This window comes from Xiphophorus hellerii, chromosome 22 (assembly GCF_003331165.1).
Source record: "Xiphophorus hellerii strain 12219 chromosome 22, Xiphophorus_hellerii-4.1, whole genome shotgun sequence".
NCBI lineage: Eukaryota > Metazoa > Chordata > Actinopteri > Cyprinodontiformes > Poeciliidae > Xiphophorus > Xiphophorus hellerii.
In genome coordinates this window covers 18,864,473-18,884,673 of record NC_045693.1, presented here as the reverse complement: position 1 = coordinate 18,884,673, position 20,201 = coordinate 18,864,473, and the positions used below count along the sequence as shown (strand labels likewise).

At 37.2% G+C, this 20,201-nt stretch overlaps 1 protein-coding gene across 1 annotated transcript; it reads left to right on the top strand.

Annotated features, from left to right (window-relative positions):
* The first annotated feature begins 13,356 nt into the window (after positions 1-13,356).
* On the top strand, positions 13,357-19,400 carry LOC116713820 (indoleamine 2,3-dioxygenase 2-like). Its single transcript, XM_032554104.1, has 10 exons — positions 13,357-13,560; positions 14,559-14,654; positions 14,804-14,923; positions 15,576-15,694; positions 16,310-16,324; positions 16,425-16,524; positions 17,609-17,726; positions 17,841-17,892; positions 18,072-18,220; positions 18,392-19,400. Exons 1-10 carry the CDS (start codon positions 13,471-13,473, stop codon positions 18,760-18,762), a joined length of 1,230 nt encoding a protein of 409 aa, XP_032409995.1. The 5' UTR covers positions 13,357-13,470; the 3' UTR covers positions 18,763-19,400.
* The last annotated feature ends 801 nt before the right edge of the window (positions 19,401-20,201 follow it).

Below are 20,201 nucleotides of genomic sequence, written 5' to 3'. Positions count from 1 at the left end.
ACTTCATTCTTTTCTTTACAATCAAGTCAGTAACTAACGGAAGAGTAATTGCTTTAACTTTGCAGATTAAACACCACAGTCCTCCAGTTCTCTGCTGGGAAGTCAAGCATCTGTTGTTAACACAGATAAGAAGCGTGGCACGGTGAACGCCTGACAGGATTGGCTGTCATGCCGGCTCAAGTCACCAGGTATATGCAAGTATGTGTGTTTGACTCGGCTTGACGGGATCTGCTTGTTACACTCTTCACCTGTGACAGTTATGCCTGCAGCACTGAAGACACACACACCCACATGCCTATATCACACACACACACACCCCTACACACGCCCCCACACACACACACCCACACAGAGCAGCTCCCTAATCCATTCTCTGCTTCTTACTAAGATACAGATCTTTAGTAAGATTTTTTAAATGCATTTTGCAGCACATTTTGGAACTAGGTTGGCACTTTAAAAATGGTAATCTGCTACTGAATTAAGACAATTTCAGGTCTTCAGTTCTTCTCTGTTTAATGTTATGTTTTGGTGTAATTGACTTCTGCAGTGACTGTCTTTGACTTACCACAGTCTGACCCCAGACCTCTTAGATCTCCCATGCCATTGCATTTGGCCGTTCCCCATTATAGGATTCTTAGCAAGAGATCTTTGTGTCTGCAGCCCTAAATGTTTAAAACTCCCATCCACATTTGCAAAAGCAATCCTGCAGTTAATAGAAATGTACTCCTCTTCTTGTTTCACTTGTGCTCTTCAAATTCACATTTGCTCTGCTCATGGGTGAGAACATTTTAGTATCTGTATGGATGTATGTAGGGTAATAAATACAAGCTGTACAATCTTTACTACTTATGTAGAGTCAGTAAATGTTCTTAATTTTTGGATGAAGTCTGTGTTCCCTGTGTAATTTATTTGAACCTTATGTTATTATTCTGTAATAAGGTTGTAAGGTGGTTTTTAAGAATAGATACTGTTGGTTTTCTAAAATGGAGTCCTTTTGGGAACATCAAATATGTCTACAAACTGTATAAAAAAGAAAATTGGATCCATTTGGACGCTACAGTTCACATTTTCTGTCTTTAAAGAGGTCCAGAAAGGTTTTGTGGTTTACTCATTTTTAGTGCCAGACCATAAAAAGAGTTTTAGAAGCCTGTGTATGTTACTGATGTGTCTGGATTGGATCTATTTAGGCAAAGATGTGAAGAGATAATGTGGCAGAGAACTGTGTGAAATTGTAATTTTTTTACTTGCTTGGCAGTCCTCTGCTGTTGCACAAAGGCTATACTGGAATCACTTTTGAAGCAATATGTTGCTATGTAAAAGTAGCCTGAGATAGCAGATCACAGGCTGGCTACCAGAGAAGCTAGTCTGACTAATTAATTAACCAGTGTCTGCTTGTTATACTAGTCCTGCTGTGCAACGAGCAGAACAACAATAAAAACATATTAGTAGTCTCTTCCATTTTGCAAAGTATAAGTGGCGACTGTGATGGAGAAATTGGAAAAAAAGAAAGCAGTTGCAGAACAGTGCAACAAAAACATTAAAACCTTTGCATACTCTGAAAATACAAAGAAAATATACAGTTTTATCTCCCAAAGCTGCAAGAAAAGATGGTTCTATTCCTGCAGCTCTGACTTGAGTGTTCTTGAAGCTTGACTGTGATGCATCATCTGGGCAGAAATTTCCTGACAACTATCATGTGACTCCATGGTCAGAAAGTTGAAGTTGGCATGACAACTATGCTGATATATAACATATGCTGACCAGTACAAAGTTCATATGAAGAGCGCTACACACATTTTGCTTATTTGAGGTAAAACATTACATGTTTCAGCCAGAAATAACTTTGACTATTCAATTCAAGGTTCTATCCACCTTGAGTTAAAAAAAAATGTTTCTCTTGTTCTTTCAGAGTTTCTGGAGGTTTTACATTTACATGAAAACAATGCAACATTCAAATAAGTCACAAAGAAGCTAATAGACACTAATAGGCATGGTGAGTGACAGATAAGCAAACTAAAAGAAGAAAGTCGGGATTAGAAACACTGTCACAGTAAGAAAAATTTTACATCAGAATCGACAGTGACAAATTTTAATTCTTAAGTTGCCCATATTATACTCTGCAGTAGTCTCAGTTATATGTGGGTAACAACGTTGATGCTGTCTTTAGTTTCTGGTGATAATGATGACTGTCCTGCAAGCAGATTTGCTGACATGACCCCTGACATGAAAAGTTGTAATGTAGTGTGTGTTCTGTGAGCTGCTAGTATTGAGCCGATTGATCGTAAAGCTAAAGCTATAAGGAGTTTGAGTTCCAAAAAGCTTTTCTGCACATACATTAAATCCATTTACCTCAGGTTAACAATTAACATGAGCGACATCATCACTTCATGATGGTCAAATTAAGTTGATACAAGCAGGAGTATGAAAGAATGAAAGATAAAATGTTAATTCATAAAGGATTAATTAAGGTTAATAAAGAGTATATTTCAAGAGTCAAAGTCAAAATAAATTTCATCCAACATTTTTTAAGTTCCCTGCCAACTATCAAATTAGCAAGCAGCAGAATGTATAAACATAAGCACAAGGGCAAAAGTAATTATACCAGAGGTATAATTGAGGCAGAGAGGCTCAGAATTTGTCAGCTTTAATAAGATCTCTCTCCTGCTGAGAAGAAGTAATCTACTTGAAATTGATGTGACTGATGAACCTTAAAATAAACCACCAAGCCAGTCAATTCCTCAAATCAGACAGCACATTACTCTAGAGATCACCACGGTTAAAGGCTGTCTTTCAATCTGGCCAGTTTATTGCATTATAAATGTAAATTAATTATAGTACAATGAAATTTGTGAGCATCAGAAGCCTGCTGGAACTCAATTTAACTATGGAGAACCAATCCTGTCAAAATTAGGAAGAAATACAGAATTAAATAACTTAATGAACAAATACTCACCCTGTAATTACCTTAGTATGAACTTCAATAAGAAACAAACAAACAAACAAAAAAAGAAACATGTATTCAATAAGTGATCAATTACTTGATTAATTAATTATTAGGCGTTTAGGCACTTACCCAAAAATTGTCCATCATGTTGTCTGGTGATGTAGATCTAATGATACAGCTTACTTATGGTTACAGCTTAGAGTCTACGATTGCCTTGTCGTAAATGACAGCTTCATAACATCCCTGTTCCTCTTCTGTTAATCACGCAAACGTGGAAAACACTCTGTTTTATTACATCTATGATTGGAATCTACTAATAATGATTCTTCGAACAATAACGTGAAGTAGACCAGAAGAACATGTACAAATTAACGGGCATCTGAAAGTGCAGTCTAGCATGGCAAACACGCAGTAAAAGGACCATCTGTTTAAATGGCTTCCAGTTGCGTTACAGCTGTGTTTTAAAGGGTTGATTGAGTATAAAACAGCAACTGAGTGACACCGTATTTATGACAGGTAAACGTCCCTTTTCTTCAAGATGTTCTTAGAGTCTATGGAGTGACTGTAAAAGCCATTGCAACATCAGATTTTCTCTGATTTATTTTTTTATGTGTATACAAAAACCACTGATGTGGAATTTTGCTGTGAAATCACACCTAAGCAGAATTTTGTTCTGCTTGGCAGAGGTTTCATTGTTTTCTGTGCAGGAGTGTGGAAAATCCCTCTTGTGTATGCACAGCGCTACTGGCCTTCCTTCAGGAGAGCCCGCCGTTCTGACTGAGCGAGACTTATTACAGCGAACATGTCATGTGGCAAACTGTGACAATAATTCACAGGGAAACGCTTGCCTCTGTCCTGGCGCCGTTCGTCGGGACAGCCATCTGCAGCCCACATGTCAGAGAGCAGCAGCCAACACGCTGCTGCAGGATAATTGGTGTTGGGAAGAGGGTTGGAACAGGAGCTGGGGTTTAAACCTACCTAAATCAATTAGCAGGAGCAGGAACAACAAAGCAGTCTAATTTGAGTGCATGTGCGTACACCCACAATGCTGCTGCCGGCTGACAATTTGCATACCCGCCGTGCATACCGTCACAGAGTGGGAGAACAGTTTAGATAGACTCCCTGACTGTGAAGGTGCATGATTTATTCATGGCCTGAGGGGGCCATCATACGTATACTTTTCATTGCGCGATTTGTGTAAACATCACTTGTGCTGGGCTGACAAAAGTCTGTGCATAAAGAGACACAAGACATCACCGCCGTCCAGAGCTGCATGAACACACAGTTTTCAATTTACATCAGGAGGTGCTGTGCAACACATTTTACATTCACACACCTTCAGTTTTGTGCTGCTTTGCAATAAACATTTGATACATGTACCACATTACCCACATTGTGTTAAAATGGTTTTCTGTTTTGTTCAGGGTAATGTTAAAAACAAAAATAAATCAATATGCCAGAGGGTATTTTTTTGGACATTACGCATTTATTTCAAGGGGATATTTTCAGTTTTCTATCATAAAGTTAGCAAGACTGTTTCACAACATGAGCAGACCAGAGCCACACTAATTGTGTGTGATATTCATACAAGATGCATAACATACACTAACACACAAAGTCTGTCAGAACTTTACACACGTTTAATTTATCCTGAAATTAAAAACAGAGACAACTGAGAAACTTTAGACACAGTTTAGTCCTCAGGCAAAATGTTTCAGCTACATGTTGCAGCTAAAGGACTTTTGCAGTCTACTGTCAGCTCTGAATGCATGAATACATTTATGGGCCTGAGGAGCAACTTTTCAGCTTAACAGCTTTTCCTTCTAGGAAATGGAGGCTGTTGATTTACAGATGAGAAGCTCATCTTCTTAGCTGTGATACAAAAACACATATCTGAAGAATAAATTGTTTTCCCCTCCAAAAAAGATTTCTCTTTCATAATAAAAGCAGAACCTGACAACGTGTGGTTTCTTGGAGGACCCAAAACATTGGCAGATCGGACACAATGACAAATAGCCAAGGGTTTAATGTTAAAACAAAAAAAAAAAACTTTGTAGAGAGAACAGGACATGAAGTCATCATAGATAAACGAAAATCAAGGGGCCTAAATACTGATGTGTGAAAAGTGACATTGAAACCAGGTGAGTCTAATCAGAAGAATGCTGAGCAGCTGAAGGAGTGTCCTGAGCGGGTAGCAGAAGGAAAAAAATAACTAATTAATGCAATGAACAGATGAAGCTGAACACAAAGGAAACATGATTATATATAAGAATTTAGATTAAAGGGAGATACTCTGGTCCACACTCCAGCATAGTAGATGGCGATAATACATCTTAATGTTAGATGTCACCCGCCAGTAACAATCAGAAAGAAGAAGAAACTGAACACAAAGGGAATATGAGCCAGGGTTTTGCAGAGACAACACAAAAACAATCAGATAAAATGCACAGAGATCAGAACACAGGAAATAAGAATAAGAAATATACTATTGAGAAAATCTATTGACAATAGTTTCTTCAAAAAGTAGTCGGCCCCTTTGATGTTTTACACGTTTTGTTTCTTTTACAAATCAATCCTTAGCAATAGGATTTGGCTTTTTGACAATAAAGTAGCAAAAATACTGATTTCCTCAAAATAATGACATTACATGACACCTCCTTCAGGTCAGTATTGGAGCATGGAGTCTGTACGGAGGCAAGGAAGTTTGTTTGTTCTCCTTGAGCATTCACGTTTCCCGACTTTTCCTCTTCTTTGCGTTTTTCCTCTTTTCTTCTTCTTTTGTTTAGTCCTGAATTCAAGGTTATTATGAGTCGCAAACACACATACAGGGAGAGCAGTTAGGTCGCATCCAAGCATCGGGTCATGCAATGTGAGAACATGATTCATGAGCTGTGAATTATTGAACCCTGCGATGTAGTGGTGCAGTTTGAGCTGGAGCGCTGAATGCTGCTGGTCTTCTGAGAACTCTGTCCAGTGTATGCCCAGACTTTGGCAACATTTTATCCTGGCAAATTCCACCGCTCTCTGAACGGGAAAAAAATTACAACACTTGTAAGGCACATAATGATTTCAAATATTCTCTCTCAAAAAATGAGTCCTTCTCCATCCTTTTACTGTAATCTGTTAGGAACCTTTGCTCACCAGCTCATATATATATATATATATATAAAGACAATATACGGTCCACCGCATTTCTTCCAGACATGCCAGAGTTGTTGTGACTCGCTTCCAAAGCTGTGGGGCAAAACAGTGCCACTCTTAAAAAAACAAGCTGTCATCACTCTCCATCTCAGGGTTGTTTTTCTCAAAAATCTAACTAAAGATCACTGAGCCTATTCACCAACAACATTATTTAAATATGCTGAATACAGGCATATGGACACAGACTTTGTATAGTCTCTGACCTTTTGTGGTGTTTGTGGTTGTTCAGCTGCTCCATTCACACCTGGTTTCTCTTGCTATTGATTGCACCTGCCCCTTGTTAGTCTTCAGCTTTCTCACTGTACGTCATTCATAGTTTTCTGTCCCTTATATTTGTTTGTTCTGTTTGTTATTTGTTCTGTTTGGACAGTTTTTGAATATTTTGTTGTTGCTCATTTTCAACATGTTTCTACACTGCTGGTAATAGATATGCTCTAGATCTCAGTGTTCCCTTCCAATCTTAAAACCAACATTAAATATTTGAGCACATTCACTGTTATTTTGTGAAAAGGGATATTTTCATCTTGGTGTTGTATATGTGTGTACAGATAAAGTACATAGGCACGGTCAGTTATACAGTTGCTGCCAACACTGTGGCCTTATTAAGGTGCAAAGTATTAACATAAAATGAAAACCCACTACCTTCAGTAACAAAATCATTTCGTAACAGAATAAGGAGTCTTTCCGTCTTAAAAGCTCATGAATTATTCATGAAGCTGAGATGGTTACACCTTCTGTGGACATGACGGTTTCAGAGAAGTAAGAATAAAAGAGGGGAGTTTTGTTATTATGAAACAAAAGCAGAAACATATGCTTGTGATATTTTTCAGTGTTTTCAAAACCTTTGTGAAGACTTAGCACCGTGAGTTTAATTAGCATAGCAAACTTTTAAAGTACTCTTCGTATATTTTCTAGGTAGTGAACACTCCAACTTCATACAAAAATCTTCCAACATGCCGCCAACATTTCCAAATCCATTATGAACAATGACAGAAAGAGGTCAAAAGTAAAAAAAGTGAATAAATAAAATAGCTTCATATTCATAAACATATTTCTTATTTTAGCCCTGGAGTAAATAGACAGCTATGCACACGCTCAAACTGACTTACTCACATAGACAATTTATAGTGACCAGTTAACCTAACAGTAATTTTTGAAATATGTGTTTAAATATATCTTTGGAATTGTTTATGCATGTTTTGTCATTTAAATGGGCAACATATCATTTTCTTATTAGAGTCAGCGAGAGAATGAATTCCAAAAAGCTCGGGATCAATCAGTCTGGATCAATGGATGAACAGGTGGCCTGAATTTGATATCAAATCCAAGATCAGCTGCAGTATCACATCCAGTGATGGCAGTAGATCAAACCCATCTCTACTTAGAGATTTCTTCCTGCTGAAAGAAAGATTCCCCTCCAAACTGTCACCAAACAATGACAAAAAGCAATCAAGTAATAACTTTAATCGACAATCGCATATTATTTGTTATAACTATTATCTCTCAATTTGGGGACCATGATTCTGCAAAATTTAAACACAACAAATGACAACTGAAACATAACTCTATGTGATTCTAATTGGACACTCCTCAGTATAAAGTAATGTCATGATTTGCAGCCAAATACTTTTGATATACTAGTGAGAGTGCTTTGAAGAACTCTCAATGCCCTATTTTTTATGTTTTATTTTTATCTCTATTATTTAACCAGAAAACACAACTCTGAACCTCAGGCTGTGATGGCCCTTAAGTTTCTCACAACTCAAAAGGTCCCCAGAACATGGCCAATTATTCTAGCTGGAACAGCATCATTTTGGGTCTGGCTGGTAACAGGTACATTTTATTTTTATTTTTTGTCCTTCAAAGTAACAATAGCCACAATCTTTTTTCTGTCTTTGTGTGCAGACTAAAATAACATTCTGAGGTGCTATACCCATTCACAAAACAACAGAATGTGACTTAAGGTGAGTGAAGCATGTGGGAGTGATTTGCTGTGAAATTGACTTTGTTATTAGCGCAGTGATGGCTGGCAGCGAGATGGAGAAAAAAAAAAAAAAAAACATTCCTCTGAGGAAGGGACTTGCAGACATGAACAAACTTCTGCCTCACAATTGATTGTGCATCATTTCATGTTTTTTAGAGAGCATTTAGACCATTTTATAACATTATTCATATTTTGCCCAGAGCTAGGATGAGTATGCATGAGAAACAATTCCGAATGAATTATAAGAAGGCCGCACAAATATCTCACCACTCAAGAGAAAAAAGACTAAAGACCTTATTGATCTTGCTAATGTAACAGTTATGGGCTAGGCAGCTAACTGCGGCTACATAAGCAGCATCAGAAGAGTGGCCTTTTAAGGAGCCTGAGGTGTGAAAAAAACAGGAGGCAGTGCTTTTAGTTTTGGTGAATATATATTAAGTGATTTGAATAAAAAAAAACATACAATTACAACAACACAATGAGACACATGAGAATTGACTCAATAAATTGATTTCCAAATCATAAAGTCCATAGTCCATTCTTAGCTCGCCATCTTTCGATCCAGATGAGGATCTGATCCGACAGGGGAAAAAAAAAAAAACCCGACCCAAAAGGTCAGAAAACTCATTAAGTGTTTATCAAAAACAATTATGTACAAATATAATACAAATGGAATAATTATTAAATTTAAACATCCAGTTTATGCATACTAAATGCAAATGCAATAATTAGATTCCTAATAACTAAACAAACATTTCAGTCAGGTTAAATTAACCATAATTTAAATAAAACAAAACTATCATATTTCAACTAATCAATTTAAAGTTAAAGTGCACTTCCAAAATATCAATCAAGAAAAATAAAATAAATTAATTGTCAAATACTCAAGCAGAGTGAGGGAAGGAAAATAAATAAATATACTGCGCAATATCAACTTAAGAGTAGCTACATTCTGTTCTGATCAATTTTATCTTAAACTTCAGTGCCTCAGCATCAATGTAAACTTGTCAGAACACGCACAAAATTCAGCAACAAGTTACCTTTTAGAAGAGAGTGGGGCGTACTTAGCCACAATCAGCACTAACAGAATCCCGGTGACGGTCCAGGTAAGCAATGCCAGTGATTCTAATAAAACAACGCTCCAATGAGCAATCGAGCAGAAGCACCACATGACAAAGTAATACTGTTAACAAATAAACTCACCCAGCAATCAAAGCAATAGATTTAAAGATTTTTTGAGGAATTCTTGAGGAAGACGCCAACAGCAAGCCACAATCAGTGGAACAGGTGAGGCTCTTTTACTGCGCACTGGAGGCGGGGCTTTAAATACGTTAGCAGAGTTTGGGCAACACAGGAAGTGGGCCCGCAAAAATAAAAGTCCTTTACTACTTGCGGGTTACACTAATAAACAAAAAAAATGAAAGAGAATACTTGATTATAGCTTATTTGAAACAACTGAAACTTGGATCGTTCCGCTAAAGAGGTTTAGTTCCTTCTCAGAAAAAAATGAACTAAACATGAAATTGTTCTTTATATCTGTGAAGTCGCTGTAAATATGCACAAAAAACAAAACAGGATTAGCAAGGGGCTTATATAGTCTGTGATTTTTGGCTAAGGGCATCAAGTATAGAAAATGTTAAATACTTTCCACAAGTTGATAATCTCATTCCTATACAAACCCAACCACAAATAGCACTCCCCGGAACAGTGAGGAAATTCTCATTGGTACATGTGCCAGTTGGATACCAGTCTTTTGCCTCCAGACAATGTCAATGTGGGAGAGAAAATAATCCAATTGGGGGGTGTCAGACAGTGAACATGACACAAGAAATGAAAGATGGCAGCAAGAAAGGGATTTGTGACTCAAGTCTTGTACAAATTAACAAACCTTTTCTGCTCTCGGAGCCAACCTTCCCCCATGAAGAAGTGCACATTGTTCCTGATTTCAAGTCTCTCTTGCCAATTTATCTACTTCTCTCCTTGCTTGAGTAAATTTAATGTCTCTGTGCACTCCCTGTGCCTGATGACTTGGTTAGTGGTCCTGAAATTAATTTTGGCACCCCAGTTTTCATCCTGATTTCTTGTCTATCTCACTTACTGGGTTTTCCTACAGTTTTTAGGGCTCTAAATGCTTTGAAAGATTACTGGCAGCATTTAATGGCTAGTCTGTTTTTGTTATTCTTGAATCATGAATTTTGACTTTAATAGGGACTAGTGATGGCTGGAGTGCTTTAGATATAGCTCTGGGTTATTTTGTCTAGCCCAGCCGTTGATGCACTTTTGAAGTACTTATGGTCGGCCAACAACAACTTGGAAGACTCACCATTTAATTAAAGGGAATTACATGGAATCTGAGTTCAGTATTATGAGCCTGTCTCTCACTCAGGTTCACTAGAGTCCCAAAGCCTTGGAAATAGTTTTGTAACCCTTTCCTGACTGGTGGATGTGAGTCATTGTGCTATTTTTGTTTTCTTGAATTTCTTTAGCTCTTGGCAGGATCAGGTGCTTTTTAAGATTTTCTTCATCTATTATATGCTGTCAGCTGAGTTCTGTTCACGAGATTTCTTGTGACCACAGGTCTGGGTGTGAACATGGCTTGTGACACTGATGTCAGCCTTTAAAAAAATATGTTTAATCACAATGACAGAATGACTTAACAAAGAGTAATTTCTTTTTTTCAAATGGGGCTTTCCAAATTGGTTTGGATAGTTCTTATATGCTTTTTTTTCCCCTTATACTGCTTATTTTTGTCATATGACTTATTAATGATGTGAAACAGGTAAGTAGATAAAATTATAAAACAAACCACTAGCGACTGTTAATCAACTCAGTCGAGAATTAATTACATTTTCAGAGTTAAGTCGACTCACTAAGGTCTTGAGACAAATGCCTGTTTAAAGTGAAATGAAACTCAGACTTAAAGAGTCTGAGTTTCAGTTCTGGCTCATTTCATTGGATGTTCTGGTGCTTCCTCACTTTTGAAATGGATACTAGGATGGGCAAGAAAGAAAAAAAAACATATTATAGAAAGTATGTTGTTGACACACTTCCAAGTTTTAGAGGATAAAAAAATATTTTCAAAGCTCTCATCAAAAAAAAAAACAAAACTCCAAATCATCAACTGAATCTGGAAATGATGATCGGTCCTGAACCTGAGTCGGTGTAGCAGAGCACATACGTAGCTTCAATGGCTCTGTATGACTGAGTCATCGTGCATTCAACTGTTCTTCCAGGAGAGGAAACATCAGAAGAGCCTGATCATCCAATAAGAAGCAGAAACCTGCAGGCTTATCACATTAATCAGGCAAGGAAAAGTGACTTCTATTATTATCTTCCAAAGCACATTGCTTTAATAAGAGACTGAAGAGGTCAGGAAACTATCATAGCAGATAAAATAACTCTTTCATGGCTGGGTTTATATTTTCATTCAAGGCAATTATGGTGTAATTCTACTGAATTAAAAAAAAGATACAATTTAAAGGTGATCTGAATTCAGCAATAATTTGTTGTCTGGGAAAGTGTGAAAGTTACCGTCTTCTGAGGGTTCCTAGAGAGACTGCAGCACAAAGTATTGAACCAAATCCTGGAAATTAATGTTCATAATTATTAGCTGACTTTTATGGAATTTTGTCTTTGCTAAATCTTCTGAAATAAAAGTAAAATATTTAGCAGGTGGTTTTGATTTTAAATCCTGTAGAAGAATACCAGAAATAAAAGTCTGACGGCCATCTAAAATCTACCATGAATTTAGAGTTGAAAACACCAGCTATATCCAATGAAAATGCTCTGAGAGTTATGTGCTTAAAAAATAAAAAGTTGTTTTGTCTAAAACCTACAGTAACAGTTTTCTCTGCAGAACTGTGAGGTGGAAAATGTAGTATATACTGTATGTCTGCGTTGTTTTTTTTATAGACTTGCCTGTTTTATTTCCTTTTGTAAGTACGTATCTAAGCAGTTTTTAGGCACGTAGTGCCAGAAGTATAGATGCATTTCAAAGATCAGATAATGTAGGTGATGACCACTTAGTGCAAGTAAGGTTCTTTCCAACATATATGTGTGGGCGTGCGCGTGCGTGTGTCAAGATAGGATAAAGTTTTAACTAAAGTGTATAAGAATTGTGTACAGCTGTACTTCTGGGCTCTGCTCTGCTTGTTTGTCTTTCAGTGACAGAGCTTTGAACGCTTCCGGCCTTTGAAAGAAAACATTTAAAGACAAAGTTCGATCTTTCTCATTTCTTAACAGTTTTCTCTGCCCCTTTAAGAATTTCCATAGCAATTGTTTTAGGTTAAAAGATGACCTTTAAGCAATTCTGTAATCTTTGAAAAAATGTTGACTGAAATGCAAACATTTCCCACAGATCAATCGAAATCATGCCTTCCTTAGATATTAGGATCAAATTTAACACAGATTATTTTATATTTATAACTCTAGGCCTTTTATTGTCTTGTTGAGATGGATTTGAATTCCAAGTGAAACTGATTTGGAAAGTTTGCTTTATGTTTTCTTTAACCTTTTAGCAAAATTGATATGATTCGTAAACATAATCAAAGAAATAACAGAATAGTCAGGCTAAATAGTTAAGTCACACTTAACTCTGACTCCAGGATAATCACCAAACACAAATACACATATGATACATCATTTTGTTATCTTTACAATCTAAAAGAGAGGTGTCAAACTCATTTTCATTTTGGGCCATATCAATATTATGAATGTCCTCAAAGGGCCAGTTGTGGCAGAATGTATTTTTAAAGCCCATTAACAAACTGTTAAAATAAAAATAAATAGCTGTCTCTGCACTCAACTTTACTCCTTCAAGTTAAATAAAATTGGAATTTTTTTCACATTGATGTCATTTGGAAACATACAGATGAAAACAGCTTTGGTTTAAATGATAGAGTATCATTTAAGGTTCTATTTAAGTGTCCCTTCAGAGACTAGAGGGCCACATAAATAGATTGGGTGGGCCGGATTAGCCCTAACCCTAATCCTGACCCCCCAGCCTTTAGTTTCACATGTGAGTTAAAATATTTCACTTATTTCTCTACAGTTGTTGCTCTTCCATCTGCTGCTCCCATCAGCTGCTGCAAAATAGGAAGGTATTATGCAGACAACACAAAACAGAGTTTCTGCTTTTTTTGCTCTGTGAACCCCTGACATTACTGCACGAGAAATCTGATTGGCTCTTTGAGTTAGAGAGAGTGCAATAAAAAGGGATGTGACAAAGGTAGTGGAAGCAAGCTCAGAGCAAGTTTAACAATTCCTATCTTTGAGTCAGACACACACGGAGGGATTTTTCTTTCAAAGCCAAACTGCTTCGGTGGAGTTCAGGGTAGAGCATATGGAGACAAACTACAGAGAAACACTGCAGGCAGACTTTGATGCATTTGATATATCTGAAGAGCTCGGATTTATCCTTGAAGAGCCACTGGTAATATTTCTTGTCATCTTTTCTTTTCTAAAATGGCAGGCATTCAACAAATGCTCTAAGAATAACAATGTTATCCATTGTGCAGGAGCAGGGTTATTTTTATTAAATTTTGAGGCCAAATATTCCTTCTGTCTCCACAGTCTAAATGTTTGGTCTGCAGCACATACATTCCCTGTAGACTGAAACAGATAAGTTTGACTTAGCTTGCATAATGTTAAGGAAGGTTATTGATTTGATGGAAGCCTGTTGTTTCTAGCCTTTGTTGAACCTTTCACATGACTGTGGCTGTGCAGAAATATACAAAAATAAGTTCATTAGAAAAAATTATCAAAAGTCTGTCAGTTTTTTGTTTTCACCTCTGTCTTCTAAGTAATTTAAAAGACTACAGTACTTAACAAACATACGCATGCTGTATGAATTTTTGTATATTTTCTCAAAACATAACCACAAGATTCAATGTATCTTGCTGGGATTTTACTTAAACCAACAACAGATAGTGCAAAATTGTCAAGTGAAAAGGAACCATTCATATTTTTATATATTTTTTTACATTGAAAAACTTGAAGAATGTGACTTGCACTTACAGTATATTTCCCTTTACAATGACAGCTCTAAAAAATATGTGCGTTACGTTAGCAAAGTAACAAAGTCCACACCTCCAGGAAGCAATCTCTATAGCTGAGGGTCTAGACACAGAACAAAGCAAAGCATAGAACAAGAGGCTGTTTTTTCTTTGCCAGGTTATCTTGCAAAAGAAAAAGATTTGTATTTCCTCCCCAAAGACAAAGTAACAGCTTATCTTCTAATAACATAATTATACCTGCTGGACATCCCCCTGCCCTCATCTCTTAGTTAGCTGATTTTCTTTTATTTTTTCTCCATGGCAGGCATGAAGTGATGATTTAACTGATTATAATCTACATGAACATCTTCAACAAATACAGTCCCAAATAAAGGAAACTCAATGAATAACTCCTTTTATTCTTATCATCTTCCAGACTCAGCTTCCAGATTATTATCGGGTGTGGTTGGACTTGGCAAATAACCTGACACATTTGATCGAGTCACGTAAACTGCGAGATGTAGTTCATAAGGTAAGAGCGTGGAAGTCTGTTGCAATAAGAATTACGAAATTGCACAGTCAGATTGATTTTCACCCTCCCCCCCCCCACCCCCTAAGCTCCAGGAAGCAGTGTTTACTGTCGCCAAAAAGTAACTACAGGTAAATCTAATCTCCATTCAGATGCCAATTTTGAGTCCCCATCATTTAAGTAACCATCGGGAGCTCCGGCTGGCCCATCTTGCCCTGGGGTTCATCAGTATGGGATATGTATGGCAGGAGGGACAACATGAGCCTGCACAGGTAAAGCACCACTGCACTCGAGAAAGATAGTGGAAATGCTATGATTTATTTACTGGTGACATGGGAGGGTAAAGCATGGCCACCAGACACACATTTATATCCAAGCTAAAATATCCACAGGGCCTCTTAATAGGATTGCCTTAAGGTAAATGCTGAAGTCAAAAGATAAAATTTGGCGATAGATTTTAAAATACACCATTTCATGCAGTGTAGATTATTGTTTGAGCAAATTTTCTTGATGGTGTTTCGTTGCAGCTTCTCAAAAAGCCAAAAAGTGAACAATTTTTTCAAAGTGAAAGCATTAAAAGTTATAAAGAGGAGGATTTCTTCACAAAATAGGTCAGGAATATCAAGAACTGAAATAATGTTGGAAGATAAATACCAAATTGTAATAAAGCTTTGTGGGTAAATGTGTAATATTTAAGAGTAAAAGTGAAAACTTTTTCTCAAGTCATAGTTAGTGAGAAAAAAAAAATCAAAGGAGTCATCAGGGTCAGATTTGTCCTGCTGGAACAACCCAGTCTGCTGATTGGATATCTTTTGTATTGATTGGTTGTGAACCAACTAAAATGACCTAACTGGGATCCTCAGAAGCATGTTGTTTTGTAAGTTAGCCTTTTGACTGAACTTTAGTATACTGATTGCTTGGCAGATTCTTCCCAAAGCCCTGGCCTGGCCTTACTGGCTAATATCTCGCAGGCTCGGCCTTCCACCCATTCTGACCTATGCAGATTCTGTTTTAGCCAACTGGAAATTAAAAGATCCCACAGGGTGAGTAGAGTCATTTTTTACACGTTTGACCTCACACGTGTACACTAAGAACCTTCATTATAATAATCAGGGATGTCCCAACTGGAATTTTTTGTCCCAAACATCGATCAAAGTCAATTAGGACTAGGCATCAGCAGACACCAAGTCACCCCTATTCATCTAAGTTATAAAAATAGCAGACAAAAACTACAGAAAAGTTTTATATGAAATGAAACCAATAGTATATCTCTCAGCTATACAATACCTGGCTGTATAGCTGGCTGTAGCAGGCAGAGTAGGTCACATAACACAGATGTCAGGAATTCACTTTAGTCTCTCTTTCTCTCTCTCTTTTATTCTCTGTATCTTTCTTTCTCTCTGGATGTCTTTGTAAAAGGTAAGGAAGGAGAAGCTGAAATCCCAGGTTTGAGCTGAAAAATAAATTGCAGGACCTAGGATTTTGCATTTGTAAGCTCAGCACATAGGCAATGGTTGATAACGATCCTTTAGAAATGTCTTGATGGGGTTTTGGAGCTGTTACTTGGGATCATGTTGGGACATCCCTAGTAGCATTTGCTCAAATACCAAAAGTCTTCCTGAAACAAATGTTCCACTGATGTTTCACTTTTGTTTTAGGGATATGGAAATTGGGTAAGTCTAGAACATTTTCTTGCTTCCATGTTGCATTTTCTTTTTTTTTTTTTGGTGATCCTTTCATGTGGGACATTGCATCATGATGTTTTAAAAACAGGAACATGGACTTAATATTTTCCTTTCCTGGAGGGGAGAGTTGCAGGGGATTTTTTATGGTGTCGTTGCTCGTGGAGATGGCTGCCAGCTCAGGCATAACGGTCAGTGGTTTTCCGATCAGACTTTCTTTTTCCCATGTGAGCCCCAAACCATTTGCAGTTGAAATCAGATATTTTAATACACTGTATTGAAGAAAGCTAAAAAAATTTATCACTTCTTTGATAATAAATTATATATGTATTTTTTTCCCTTTTTTAGGTCAGTTAGGATTATCAAAATTATTTGCGAAAATCAGAATGTTAAGAGAATTTTGTAGATACTTTTTTTACGTTTGGTTCTAGTGTTTTAGGTTTCCTTCCATGATCTTCTAACCATAGGTTGCTGGAATTTTGTCCCGTTCCTCTTGACAGAACTGGTGTAACACAGTCAGGTTTGCAGACCATCCTAGGTCTTCTAAAGGTGCTCCGGTCACATTACTATGCTGTCAACTCCATACCTCAGTGTTACGATGTCAATCTCACGTTTGCAAGCTTCTTCCTTTTTCTCCTAAATGTAGAGACAAATCTTGTGGCCAACACTTTACTTTTAGTTTTCATCAAACCCCACCACATGCCTCCTAAAATAAAGGTTGTGACTTTTTGTTTTTTTGCTTTTGCATTAATGACTTCTTACTCACTCAATGGCATTTTAGTACCTGTGAGCACTGAACTTGTTTTTAGACAATGACGCTCTCTTTCTTTAACCACCGTCTTCACAAGGTCTTTTGTTTTTGATCTGAGGTTGATACACAACGGCCTTCTAGATTTCTTGTTTCATTTCTTCAGTTTTCCCATGATGTCACAAAAAATATGCGTGTATTTGAGATTTTGAATCAAAGTACATTCACAGGTTTGCCTCAGTATAACTCAAATGTGATAAGATAACAACTGAAACTTAAATAAAAGTTTTTACATTACCGTCTGTGTTTTCCGAGATGGTTTATAGGTATACTCGTGTTAGTGTATCGAAACATCTGACTGAGGAAAGAAGAAACAAATTGTGGTCTCTATTGTGTTTTTATAAACAGTGTATGTAAAATCTGGTTTCAGTTTTATATTTCCCTTCCGTGTTTTATTCTGTTGCAGTCTCTGTGTTATTTTCTCTTGTAACTTAGCAGGTAATTTCTGAACTCTCAACTCTAACCAGGGATCCCTGGAGGTGATGCACGCCATGAAAATCTCCGACCTAATTGGCATACAGAAAGGCCTAATCAAAGTAACACAGTCTCTGAAGAAGATGAAGGAAACATTCCAACTCATGCACAGTAATTTTCAGTTAAAGCTACATCGATAGATTTTATAATTTAACACGGTTTGCCTTTTACGAAGGCGGCAAAATCGAGGTTAATTAAAATAACTTGGATTTGTGCTCAATCCAGATCATGTGGAGGCAAACACATTTCATGGAACATTGAGGATTTTTGTCTCAGGGTGAGTTTTTGCAGCTGTCCCAATGTCCTAACTACCTGAGATATTAATTATTCTCTTTTCCCTTTCCTAATTTAGTACAGAACCTCTTAGATATTTCCTTTTGATCTCAGTTACTTCACTTTGTTATTAGAAGAACTTGTGGCGAACAAGCTGGATCTTGACTTTTCAATACTTTTTAGGTGGCGAGATAACCCCATGCTTCCAAGAGGGCTCCTGTACGAAGGCGTTAGCAACGAGCCGGTTTTGCTGTCAGGTGGAAGTGCAGCGCAGAGCTCAGCCATTCAGTGCTTTGATGCTTTGCTATGCATTCAACATGAGGACGAGACAGGTAAAGACGCATTTGTATTGACCTTTAACCTGCTTAGATACCTCCCGTGAACTACTATTGCCTTTTGTGAAGCCAGTAGATATCCCAGGTGAGAAATCTTTCCAGAAGAGGTTGTTATTTTTACTCTGTTTTCTCTCAGTTTTTTTTTTTTCATTGATTTGTCCTGTCTAGGAGCCTTCCTGACACGCATGAGAGATTACATGCCCCCTGCACATCGTCAGCTGATTGAAACTCTGTCTGTCTGTCCATCGCTACGAGATTTCATTACGACTTGCTCCGACTCTGACCTCTGCCAGGCCTACAACTCCTGCGTCTCTTCTCTGGTGGATTTACGGAGCTATCATCTCAAAACCGTGGCCAAGTATGTCACTGTGCCTGGTAACCGTGCCAGGGCCATGGGCTGCCCTCTCAGAGGAGTGGGTACTGCCCTCAACACCACTGGAACTGGCGGCTCGAATCTCATGGTTTTCCTCAAGACTGTTCGTAACACCACCCAGAAAGCACTGATCTTAGAAAGACCCACAACATCAAGAGAAACATAAATTGGGATATTTATACTGTCGTCTGCAGGGATGTGTAAAACATTTTTATGAACTGTATTTATGAAAATTTTACTAAAAGATATGTATGTGTGTGAGCACATTGCTCAACAATGTGCAATTATTTTCAGGAATTTTTAAACGTGACAGTAATATTTGTCAGTTCTTGCTTCAGTAAGCTCGTATTGCAGCGCAACACGAGGACTTTCAGAACATTAAACTAAACTGTAATAACTGTACGGTTCTAAAAGAGGAACCAAACAGTTGGACTTCTCTTTTAGTAACCGCAAGCTGGACAGCCAGTTAGGTTATGTTGTGTCGTCACTGTGGAAAGAGAGGGGGGGAGACACCAACATTAAAACAGAAATCATTCAAATAAAGCCTGTCAGCTTCACTGTTTGTGCTTGATTTTAGCCGCCGTTTGTTTTTCCAAGCTAATCCAGTCCAACGTACATAAAATAAACCTGAGGAAGAGAGATAATCATTAAGCATTGATTTCAAATCAATTTTTTGTTAACTTTTCTTAATAAAAACATCAACAGTATTTTTCTGTGATCTGTGGTTAACTTGAAAATAATATTTATGATCAAGTGATGTGACAGAACAAACATTGAGGAGTAAAACTTTGCCTTTGCCATTGATTTCTTCCTGTTTGAACTGTGAGACTCAGAGTTGTCTTCCCCCTCATTAATGAATATGTATGTGCAGAAGCTTTTAAAATTTCACAAATCTTTCTTGATATATCAAGTTTTTTTGTGGTGCAAAGAAGAGGCCATGACAAATCATTTCAAAGCTTTTTCTATTTTACATGATATCTTGCAACTTCCAATGTCTCAAATCCAGCTGAAGAAAAATAACCTCAGAGGCTGATATTCTGTTGGGGATGTGCTGTGTTGTTTTTATATCAAATATTCCTATTGGAATTATGGTTGAAAACTTTTTTTTTTTTTTCCATCAGACTGTAGCACATTCTCCTACTACATATTAGCTAGGCCGATTTTTCTCTGAAGAGTTACATTCTGTTTTTTAACCCAACTTCTTAGTACAGACATATTATATTTACTATGGTTTTGGTTAACACCTTCACTGAATCACATTGTATATGTAGTGCAGCTAATCTCTTTGTACCTTCTACGGGCTGATACCTTTTTACAATATTTTTGATCCTTTTAACCTTTGTTAGCAAGTTGAGTACAACTTGCTGAACCTTATTTCTTGTTAGATCCTACATAAATAATTCCAGGGGTAAGCTCATGGTGGGAGAAATCTTCAACAAGGTCTTTGTTTAAGAGCTTATTGCGACTTTTTTTTTCCTTTTAATTTTTCACTGGACTTTTGTCACATTAAAACGGCTGCTGTACATTTTTCTTTTAGTGGGATTTTACTTAAAATAGTAAGAAATCACTGTGTGTTTCTTGAAACTGAAATAAATCCTTTGAAAG

Excerpts from the sequence above, each read along its gene's own strand:
- LOC116713820 (XM_032554104.1), top strand. The coding sequence starts at position 13,471 with ATGGAGACAAACTACAGAGAAACACTGCAGGCAGACTTTGATGCATTT. Across the intron at positions 14,655-14,803 it reads TGCGAGATGTAGTTCATAAG|ATGCCAATTTTGAGTCCCCA; the intron begins GTAAGAGCGTGG and ends ATCTCCATTCAG. Across the intron at positions 16,525-17,608 it reads CTGCCAGCTCAGGCATAACG|GGATCCCTGGAGGTGATGCA; the intron begins GTCAGTGGTTTT and ends AACTCTAACCAG.